This window comes from Sinocyclocheilus anshuiensis, unplaced genomic scaffold (assembly GCF_001515605.1).
Source record: "Sinocyclocheilus anshuiensis isolate Anshui unplaced genomic scaffold, SAMN03320099.WGS_v1.1 scaffold1262, whole genome shotgun sequence".
NCBI classification, from domain to species: Eukaryota; Metazoa; Chordata; class Actinopteri; order Cypriniformes; family Cyprinidae; genus Sinocyclocheilus; species Sinocyclocheilus anshuiensis.
The window spans coordinates 606,624-618,149 of record NW_015558617.1 but is presented as its reverse complement, the minus strand read 5'-3'; the positions used below and the strand labels follow the sequence as shown (position 1 = coordinate 618,149).

Genomic DNA, 11,526 nt, shown 5'->3' with positions numbered 1-11,526 from the left:
TTTTCTGTCTTTCTCTCATTTCTGTAATACACACACACATACACACACATACACGCACACACTCTACAACAGTCTTGCTTGCTTTGAGAGTTTTATAGAGTAACACAGTAGGGCGGTGTTGCTTGGTAACAGAGTGAAGCCTGTTGCCCATGGCTACATGAGTGCTCTTCCTGCAGCATTCCGAGGGAAGGAAATCCAAAAAAAAGAGAAAGAAATTAAATAAAAAAATAAACAAAATCATCAGAAGATATAAAAGAACGTTTTTTGTTTTTACTCCAATCAAAGAGAAAAATAAAAGATTTCCTTTTTATATACGGTCCTATCTTGTTCAACAGGTAGTCAATTAATCTGAAAAGATGATTCTTGAAGCATGCAGTGGGCACCTCACGGGGCCTTTCTTCCATCCGTCTCAAAATGTGGCTGTGATGAAATATATTGTACAGAGTTTGCAGTGAGCTGTAAATGTGCAGGTAACACTTTCGCTTCCATGACGAGCAGTTTGAGTCACCTTTCGGATTCAGTGCCTGCGTGTCTGTCTGCAGTAGTTCTGGAGGCTGGGTCAGTTCTTTGACATTGATCTTACAGTGTATTGGTTCAATCTGGTGTCACTCATGGTCGGAAGGAGGGCAGTATCAGGTCATCCATCGAGGAAAAAGTGAAGACAGTCTGGATCCACAGTGTTTTTCAAAGTGTGTGTATGTGTATGTGGGTTTGAAATGCACAACTCATGTTATTCATATACCTTTATTTCTGTATTTTAGCATGTGACTGTTTGTTAGTCATATGGGTGTGTGACTGTGTCTCACACGTGCGTTTCTATGAAAGAGTAAGTATGCATCATCAGCGTTGGCGAGAGAGGTGAAAGGTCGTTGGACTCGCTGGGCAGTTCCAATGGAGCAGAGCTGAACTCACAGATATCCAGGAAGAGCTCGTGGTTACATTGCTTCCATTCACGAAACTTCCGTGAGGTCAAACAAGCGTCGTCCAGCAAATGACTGATTATTGCCAAGTCGCCCTCCTTTGCCTGTTGGTGAAGGGGAAGAGAGAGGTTGAAAATGTACTCTTAGAACTCTAGATTAATCTAAATTATTCTTTGTATTTAAAAAAAGCATTTGATTGGCTAAAGCTATTGAAATTCTTCAAGACAGTTGAACTGAAATGTCAAAAAAACAAGTTTTAACAAATATCAGCTGCCAGGGGAGTAGCAACTAGTGTAATTGGTTTAGCTTTTACAAATAATTATTTTATTTTAGGAGTTTCCCTTTGCCTTGGAAATTGCAGCCAGGTGCATAAAACAGTGGCTTAAGACCAAGCAGATGCTTTTGTCAACCGCTAGTGCATGGAAAGAATGTGAAAGGTAAGCCTTTCAGAAAGTTTAGTTAACACTACTAAACAAACATTAAGTCATCTAATTAATATTCATGAGGTAAGCTAATAAGGTTTAAAACGTCATTTTTACTTTTCAGATAGTTCCTACACCCTTGATGGCAGCTGACAATGTCTTAGTCCTGCTACATTTTTATGGAGAGCCTCTAGAATTGTCCATTAGAGGCGATAAATTCTAAGTTCATTTTACAGATTTGAACTTTGACCTATTCAGACTGTGATGGCATTTCTGCAATAATATTTTTTTTTCTATTTCCTTTTTTAAAAATGGTAATGTATACTACCATTCAAACACTTTGGGTTAGTGCGATTTAAAAAAAAAAAAAAAAAAAATTTTATTAAGCAAGGATGCATTAATTTGATCAAAATGCTGTTCTTTTTTACTGTCACTATCACAGGAATAAATTGCATTATAAAAATCCTTTAAAATAGAACAATTTTAAATGGAATATTTTATCAAATAAATGCAGCCTTGGTGAGCATAAGAAACTTTTAAAAACATTACAGATACCAAACTTTTGCCACAGTAGTGTACTAACACTATATTTTGTGTTACATTGCATTCATTTACAAAAACATTACTGCAATGGGGTTTATAATAGAAGACTACCCTGTTATAGTTTACTTCCACGTTCCAAACCCAAAAGTATAAAAAAAGGTCAAGTGCTTTCTGTGTTTGCGTACCTTTAGCGTGGAGCGGAGAACCCGTATGCGGTGCAGTCGTTCATTTGTGGTGGGGTCATTGCTGCGTTTGTTGAAGGAGCGTCTGAACTCTTGTTTGGTGGAAGGCCTTTGTTGGCCAAAAGCCGAGAGACTGGCCTGCTCCAGCGATCGGTACAGCTCCTGCAGGCCATCCGTGCCGTCATACACTTTCTCTTCGCTCTCAGGTTTCCTGCTTCTAGATTTCCGAACCTGCTTTTCCTCCTCTTCTTCATCCTCCTCTTCCTCATGGAGATGCGTTCTTGGCCTCAGAGTGCCGTGTGTATGAGTGTGCGTACGAGTGCTGCGGTGCGAGTGTCCGTGTGTGTCGCGGTGGCGTGGGAGGCTCTGACTACGCTGCTTGTGAGTGTGATGGTGAGGCCGGGACTCTTCGCTGTCCGTCAACGGAAACGGCCCGTCACGTTCCAGAGGACGCCGGTGCTGGGTGGGGAGCGTGGCCTGTCGATGATGATCAGGTGGCAGCAGTGCTGGCTCCTCCTCTTCTGCGGTCTGCAGGTAGTGTAGACCTGTGCTGGTCAAGGGGGTTTCAATCAGGTCCTGCCATGAGCGGCGTTCTCGATGGGAGGATCTGCAGGAAGAATGGGACTCCTCAGCGGAGGAATGCGAGAATGTGGAGCCACTGGAAAAATGGCGCTCAGGAAATGGACTGGACGAAGTTCCCTGAGGACAAAAGAAACACTGGTCATTATCATTGTCAGCTGTCAGGGAGAGCGACAGAGTCAGTTCGCTATTCGTTTACCACCAATATGGTGCTGGTGTGGGAGCCGGTGCTCAGCAAACCTCTCTGTGAGCCAAAAATTGACAAAGCTGACCATGTTACGTCATATATTGCCAAAAATTTCTGATTTTACTGGTTCCTGATTTGAGGTTTAAGTGGAAGTTGTTAACAGGCTCCAGAACCAGTATCGTGACAGTGTGGCAATAGAAAATGGGTATGTGTGTGACTGTGTTAAAGAAAATGAAAGCGAGTGTTTTGGGCTGAATATATGCATATGTGTACTTAGACGTGAATTTATACTCACAGGGGGGTTGTGGTGGTATGTGGCTTCCTGTTTGAGTGTCATAGACCCATCAACCTCATCCTGGTCACTCTCACTCCAGTAATCTATACCAAAAAAATTGTGATCAGAATCATGTATACATGACATCATAGTTTATTACTATGCTTTTCAACAGCTTACAGTACAATGGAGTGGTGTAAAACTAGAGTCAGTGAGATCACCGCACAATGGGCTTATGATATTATCACAGGATGTGATCTCACCTTCATCAGGACGCGGTACCGGATCATCAGGCGTGTAGCCAATCGCAGCCAAGCCTAAACGATTCATCCACCTGAAACAGGAAACATAGATGTGAGAGGAAATTACAGGGTGGGGAGCTGCTGTCTGAAGGGGCTCTGAAACGGCTTACCTGTTCATCTCCTCTAAATGATCTGTAGCAAAAAAGAAACTCTTAATTTTAGGATGACATGCTTTGAAGGCACTGAAACAAAAAAGACAAAGAAAAAGAGATGTTCAGACACAAATATCTAGTTTACACTCTGTGTGTGTGTGTGTGTTTGTAAAAGAAAGATCAGCAGTTCTGCAGTGACCCAGATTCCACTAGCCGATAGGTTTCAAACACAGACCCACCCAAAAACCAGCAAACCCAACACAATAGAGAGAAAGAGTAATTATTGTTGTCTTCTGACACTCACTGTTTCCTCCTGCATTCAATCGCTCTGTCTATCCGAAACTCTGGCAAACTGATGAAGCCCTCTGCTTTCTCATCCTGAGCAAAGAAATAAAGAACAAGAGAAATCATGTCCACATCATAACTACGGCAGTTACATGATAGTATAAATGCACAGATGTGCTTTTCACCATCTCTAAAACTAAGAGATGAACATGTGATGGACATTTTAATGTGGAAAACTTAGAAAACTAAACATCATTCTCAGGTTCGTGAGCTTGTGACCAGGCCATCAATGAAGGCAGCATGCAATGAAAGTGCTGATAATTGTGTAATTAGTAATAATAGTAGAGATTAACAAGCTGGATGTGGAACTGTTGAGCTGTTTCAGATACCAGAAATATTTCAAGTAGAAATGGGTAAAAGATGGACTCTACACGCTTTCATATAGCCGTACATACAACCCAAGAGAAGGGAATTGTGTTTGTTTGCTTACGTTCTGATTGGTGTACCAGTACAGGTTGGAGTCTTTGAGAACGAACCAGTACTTTTTCCATTTCTGCGTGAAGTAGCCAGTGGCGTCTTTCTTTTTCCATAGCCAGCCTTCACAGTCACCATGACCCAGATCTTTGCAGGCAATACGCCTCCTGCTGGCACTACTGTGGGACCCCACACACACACACACACACACACACACACACACACAGCATATTAAACGACAGAATAACATTATGATAAATGATCACAGTTTATATTCTTCTTGACAATTACAACACACTGCAACACAACACACAACCCATGCACTCAAGGTAAACCCAGGCGCTTGTATGCATCTTATCATTGTACCTTTGCTCTTTTTCTTGGGCTTGGTCCTCAGAGAGGCATAATGTACAGACTAGAGAGCGAAGAAGGACACATAAGGAAGAAAGAATTGCTTGCATCATTCTCATAAACCAAATCTGTGAGGATTTCTATATCGAAAAAATCTTTATGAAATTCTATAACAAACAAACGATCCCTCTTTACATACTGTATATCATAATTATTAATATAATCAACAATAAATATAGGAATATAACAGATAATATCATAAATATTAAAAAACTAAAAGACATGTTGATCCTAATATTGAAAAATGTACTTTAATTGTATGAAGTCCAAACCTGAATAATATCATGAAAAAACTGATGTTCATTAACTAATTTCTATCTACAGCAACACTGTTTTTGTTGCCATATTGCAAATAAAAATTCTCCAATCAATAAAGATTTTCTCCGGCAAAATAAAATAAAATAATAATAAAATAAAATCTACTGAAAATTGTATCTGTAGCACTTGTTCCCAACACTATGTATTCTCATTACCACTACTGATGCTGTAACTGTGCTTGTGGTTTACCTTCCTCATTGATGCCCCTGCTTGTCGGTCAAGTCCTGAACTGGCATATCTGTAGAGAGAGAATGAGAGAGAAAGAAAGAAACAACAGGAGAAAGACAATGAGACAGTCAGACAAGAAGAGAGTAAGTTCCGTTTTCAATAACATTTGAATTATGTGGTTATTAGAACTGCCTGAGCATAGCAGTGTACTTTATGATTCCACCTGCAGCAAGAATAAAGAAATATTAATTAATAAATATTTTTTTCTTGCCTATTTAACTCAAACAAAGGCACAAGTAGTGGACAGGATGCTGATGTTTGAGGTTAACTTCATAACTTATTCTAACTGAAACCGCCCTAGCACAGCTGCTCATGCTCATACACACCCTCAAACACACACACACACACGCACAATATTTTTAAATAGTACTAAGGACTATAACTAAACCTCAGCCACCCAGAAAATGCTCTTTTATCTAATTCTCTATATGCATCGTAACGGCAGAGAAATAGAGATCGTTCCACAGCATCAGACTCCACAGACTCTTACAGCTCAGTCACAGAGGAAATAAAAACCTCCTTAAAACTGCAGCCAAGGAATTTCTGTTCCTCATTTTTAAAGAAACGGCAGTTCATTAAGCTTGTCACTGTGGTGACTGTTGTGTGCTCAAACAAAAGTGTGAGCAGCATCTTGTTCGTCTGTAAATCAACAAACATAAAACTCTTTGAATGCTGATTTTGAACCAGTTCAAAGCCTTTATGTTTAAAGAGGTCATATCATAAGGAATCAAACTCTCCTTCATCTTTTGGCATTGATTGTAGTACTAAGACGGCATGCTGTCACTTTAAGAACTCAAAACTTGCTCACCAGTCCAAAAAAAAAAGTTAAACAGTTATTGATTATTAGTCTCCAAAAACATCTAATTCTTAGATGCTTGGGTTTATGATGTAAAAAAAACCTTACAATTGACATATAACCAGCCACATAGATGTTGTACTTCCTTTGTCAACTGAAAAAGTTCAACCTTCCACAGGCACAGGTGACACAGTTTTACTTTTCTGTGCACTTCTATAACTGTCTGGTTTGGGTCAGCCAGCAAATCAGATATAAGAAGACTGCAGGGGACTGTTAGGACAGCTTGAAAGGATAATTGGTGTGCACCTGCCCAACCTTCAGGACTTGTACAACTCCAGAGTGAAGAAACGGACAGGTTACATCATCATAGACCCCTCTCACCCCGGCCACAACCTGTTTGCACTTCTCCCCTCAGGCAGACGCTACAGATCTCTGTGCACTAGAACATCTAGGCATAAAAACAGTTTTTCCCTCATGCCATCTCCAGCTTAAAAAGCTAACCCAGAAATGACCACCTGTCTTCTGTAATTCATTTCGTAATAATGATTGCCTTTCTCTCAAGTATATGTAAATACATATACATATTTTTATTTATACATCTGTATTTACAGTAAATAATGTACAAATCTGTACATAAATCTTCTGTTCCAGATGTATACCACATTTTTATAATTAGCTCCTAAAAATAAATAAGAATTATTATTATTAGCTCCTAAAAAAACACAACTAATTCCTTGTGTGTTTGCACACACATGGCGAATAAAGCTCATTCTGATTCTGATTTACACATCAATGACATCAACTCTATGCTCAGAATCTTGGCCAGTCCATTCACAGTCAGGCGGAAGCAGGAGGAAGCAGAATTGATACTGTTAATCCTAACACCAGAAGCTCTAGTGATAAAAATAAAATATGGGGAAATCCAGCAAACCTTGTGCTTTGTTAGAGCACCTACACATCTGGCCATGTGTAGCACCTGCCGCCATGGAAACCTTTCTGAATAAGCTCAGTGATGGGAATCAGAGGCTGAAAGTTATTCAGTTCAATTTAAACCATTTGAGTGACATATGGCAGGGCAGATTATGATATATTATTGAGGACAAAGCCTTTTTAGCCGTAATCTTTACTCTTTGTGCTAACAAGTCAACCCCAGGGGATAATAATTAAATAATACAAACAAATATGATAAATTAAGGAAGGTATGAATTTTACTTACCTATCAGCATCTGCTCGAAGTGTGTCTGCAGCTCTCTGGGGCAAGGAACAGAATGACAGAGAGACAGAGAGGAAGACAGATTTGAATTTCCTGTTCTGTGTTATGAAAAGAAACTACTGTTCCAAAGACGTGTGAGAGTGTGTGTGTGTGTGTATGTGCGTGTACAATCACATGATCAAATTTTGTATTAATAATTAGTATGTCACTAGATGAAGCAGTTTTTAAATTTTTTATTAAACAAATGTAAATGTCAGAATGTTTGATATGCTTCTAAGTTAATAAAGCACTAATATTTAAAGACCAAACCAATGTTGACCGACATCAAACCATCCAATTATACAATTGTGTGAGAACAGCCATAGCTCAGATCAGATTCAACATTTCCCTTACATGGTAGTGTGGCATTGTGTTAGAGTCGGCCACGGGGAAAGGCAGCCCCTCGGGGGGACCTGTGTCCAGACGCACAGGCGGGGCAAGCATAGAGGGACTAATGGGAAAACTGGGACTGCTGGGATTTCGGCTCTTCTTCCTGGATCGCCTGCTCGTGTCACGCTGGGAAAACTCTGCCTCTTCCTGGATCAACAAAATCCTGTCATCACTGAGGAACCGCAAGAGGGAGGAATCAGAATCTGATGGGGAAAGACAGAAACCAAGCAGTGAGTCACATTCTGAGCGAAAAAACATTATAATGGGAACGTGTAGCAGAAAATGAGGGTATTGCTAAATATTCAACTCTTCATGACTCCAGCTGCCATGAAGCTGCTCTGACACCTTCCTCTGTGTGTGAGGTTTTAGAGGTTTATTTCCCCTCAAGGAGGATTGCTTTCTATTTATATCTGTGCCAATGTCACCTACGCATTCTCTGTTCTATTCTTAGAGTTGTGTTTCCACAAAAAAGAAAGGAAGTAATAAATTAGTCATTTTACATGTTTACATATTACCTTTCACATCCCAAAAACCAGAAAGTAAAGTTGGTTACTGTCATTGACAACATTCTGTTTTTCACACATCGAGTTAGAACCTTAAGATGAACTAGATTAGCACTCACACATTAAGAACTGTTAGTAAAGATGAAAAATATCAGCTAAAATTAGATTTCAGCTGAAAGTTACTAATTAGAGATTAGTTAGGCTTACTAATTAAATATAGAGTTTACATATAATTTTTGGGGTGAAACCTTTTTATTATTATTATTATGTGAAGGTGCTAATCTACATTAATAGACTGTTGTAAGTTTCAAGCAGCAGCATAAAAAAATTAATTTCAAACAGAGAGAACCCTCTAATATTGTCAAACTGTTCTGTTATTGTTGTTTTTTTAATTATTATTTTTTAAACAAAATATTTTTCTAATTAAAATACATTCAGAAAAAAGTTACACTGTACTGAACAACCAAAGGCAGCAGTAATATTTGTTTGCAGTTCCTCCAGCTTTCTGAATCTTAGGTGGCTTCTTCAAAGAAATTTGTCCCTTTGCTTCCCTCAACTTTGACAGATAAGCCTATGTAACAGTATTTCCTGCTTTTGGTTGCAGAGTTCACTAGAACAAAGTCACCACCTTACAGCTTTGTATTCTCTGTTCTGGTGCTCTGAAATGTCAGTTCTATAGTTCTGTGACATTTACGTTTTTCACAGATGCTTGTGAAATCAACTTACACTACAGCAGTATTTCACACTAATGCCAAATGCCAGGATATGCAACTATGCCAGATGATGCCGATTAACTAAGTTGTAGTTAACAAGAAGCAGCTCCTAACACATTCATGTATTAACAAGCATATGTTTGGCATCATATAATATGTGATTTTTTTATAGTCACAGATCTCTGACTACAATGGGCAATTCCTGAATATATGGCAAGAAAATTGTAATAAATGAACTTTTCCATGACATTCTAATTTATTGAGATGCACCTGTATATTTCCATAGAAATATGAGTGGGAGACCTACCCCTCTCTTTCCTACTGATACCATTAGAGCAGTAGAGATGGAGCATTTATGTTAGCCTAACATTACTGACACTGAGCTCTGAATTAAAATCCTCACAGAGGTCAACATGATCATTTAAAAAAAATCAGAACTGTTAATGGCATTTTTGAGTAAACCACTTTTAATTTCCTTGCTAAAACTAGCATTCTCTATTCTTTTTCTATTCTATCTTCTTGCTTTCTTTTTATTTATTATTTAAAAAAAAATAATAACTTGCTACATGTACTGCATTAGGCTAACCAAGACTTGTCACAGCACTTACATATTATTGCCATTTTGTTGGTTTTGATTGCTTCTATTGTCCTCATTTGTAAGTCGCTTTGGATAAAAGCGTCTGCTAAATGAATGTAAATGTAAATAATGAAAAAAAGTCACATTAATGAAAAGCTATAATGTAACGATTAAAAGTTGCAAAGTTTTAAAGTACAATTTGGTGCCAGTGGAGTAAAAAGTAGTAAAATAGTAGTAAAATCATCACCTCTGCTACCTCTTTTGTAAACTCCAGATTCTTGAGGCTCTGCCAGCCAGTCAGTTCCCATGGAAACCTGTCGGATGTCACCTACAGGCAGAGACATACAACATTTAAGTGTGTACTGGTGTATTTCAGAGCATCTTTCATCTATTCTCTCGGTGTGTGTTAGTGCACGTAGTAGTGCAACTGCAACATACTAAATAGCTGAGATTTGCAGTTTAAAGCCGGAGCTCCCTAGTGGCTTAATCTCCTGTAATGCACTGCGTCTATGTCCGGCTTAAAAAATAGCCATCCAGACATGATGTAAGATGTACGCTGTGTAACTTCGCATAAGCATACAGTGGTTTATTTAATAATATATGAAACAGTGCACAGTTTCCAACAATACATTTTATGGTTTGAAGCTGTGCACTGTTTCATATATTATTTAAAACAAATAATGCAGTATTCTGTATGTAGTGTATAGAGACAGTATGCACCATAATAGTATGTTGTTCTGAATTGAAAGTACCTTATTTATATGAATTAGGACAGTAACAAGTTAATTTAGAAACGGATAATAATATTTACTGACCAATCATTTAAATTCAAACTGTAATACAGCAATCAAAGTCATCAAGTCCAGACACAATAATGTTTTTAATTAAAACCAGCATAAATTCATTCAGTACAAACAAATAAACAAATACTTTTCACTTGCACTGTGGACTTTTTTTAACTACGTCTTTGATATAATATAATAGTACTAGTATAATAAGATATAATAACATGGACACAGTTTCTGTTTTATCCAGCTGTATTTACAGCTGTGAAACTTATAACATCTTAGTGAAACATAAAACACCAACATGTCAAAATAATAATCAACTTCTTGATTATTTTAAAGGGGGGTGATTCTTTTCTATACCCACTCTGTGTGTGTGTGTGTGTGTGTGTATACATTATTATTATTATTATTATTATTATTATTTTATATCAACTACAAATTAAAACAACCACTCTCTCTAAATCTGGTGCATTTTACATTAGTTTTATGTATTATTAATGTGTACTGTACATGATTAAATAAATGGAAAATAAATGGAAATTTACACTAAAGAGAACTGGGGGTTGGGTGTGCTTAATTTTTTTTTTTTTTTTACAACAATATACATTTTTTAACAAGTAAAGGTTTAAATTAACCATAACCAAAATTTGAAAATCTGTTTACCTGTCAATATATCTATTTGCATATTTGTAATATCCAATTGGATCTTCTTACTGTGAGTTGGGGTCCGGTCTCTGCGTCGCAGCCCGGTATTTCTCCCAGAATCCTCTTCAAGGAGGGGGAAGTACTGACCCCCCATTATCTCCTGTTCTACATAATACCCCGGAGAATCCGAGCCAAACACACCAAATCCACCCCGATCCAGATCTTCCTCTCTAAATGAACAAGAGCCAAAGAAAGAAAATACAATTACACCAACATGCTGAAAGAAACTAACCGTTTTGAGTACATCCTGTATTTCATTTGTGAATACCTGTGTCCGTAGACAGGGGAAAGAATAAAAACATCATGTCCCCCAGGTATGTCGACTCCAGGTGAGAGGCCCACTGACCCGAGCGTGCTGGGTGGGGTGGGAGAACCACTGCATGGACTGGTGGACAGCGGCTGTCAATCAAAAACATGCACAAAATAGCCTCAGTATAAAGCTAATGACACTTTTTTGTTATTATATTAAAGGGGTCATATGATGCGATTTCAAGTTTTCCTTTCTCTTTGGAGTTTTACAAGCTCTTGGTGCATAAAGAAGATCTGTAAAGTTGCAAACACTAAAGTCTCAAAACCAAAGAGATA

At 38.2% G+C, this 11,526-nt stretch overlaps 1 protein-coding gene across 2 annotated transcripts in view; it reads right to left on the bottom strand.

The window, feature by feature from the left end:
- Positions 1-271: 271 nt before the first annotated feature.
- The window catches only part of LOC107680385 (connector enhancer of kinase suppressor of ras 2), a 36,658-nt gene continuing 25,403 nt past the window's right edge, over positions 272-11,526 (bottom strand). The window contains exons 10-23 of one of the 2 annotated variants that reach the window (XM_016476256.1): positions 11,210-11,340; positions 10,951-11,111; positions 9,696-9,776; positions 7,620-7,858; positions 7,230-7,264; positions 5,179-5,227; positions 4,627-4,675; positions 4,277-4,449; positions 3,806-3,879; positions 3,520-3,591; positions 3,371-3,441; positions 3,129-3,211; positions 2,071-2,766; positions 272-1,024 (exon numbers count right to left, since the gene is read on the bottom strand). In XM_016476256.1, the coding sequence (XP_016331742.1) occupies positions 803-1,024; positions 2,071-2,766; positions 3,129-3,211; positions 3,371-3,441; positions 3,520-3,591; positions 3,806-3,879; positions 4,277-4,449; positions 4,627-4,675; positions 5,179-5,227; positions 7,230-7,264; positions 7,620-7,858; positions 9,696-9,776; positions 10,951-11,111; positions 11,210-11,340 (2,136 nt within the window). In that variant the 3' untranslated portion in view covers positions 272-802. Of the gene's footprint in view, positions 1,025-2,070; positions 2,767-3,128; positions 3,212-3,370; positions 3,442-3,519; positions 3,592-3,805; positions 3,880-4,276; positions 4,450-4,626; positions 4,676-5,178; positions 5,228-7,229; positions 7,265-7,619; positions 7,859-9,695; positions 9,777-10,899; positions 11,112-11,209; positions 11,341-11,526 lie in introns of both variants that reach the window. The other variant, XM_016476257.1, reaches the window with a different exon arrangement.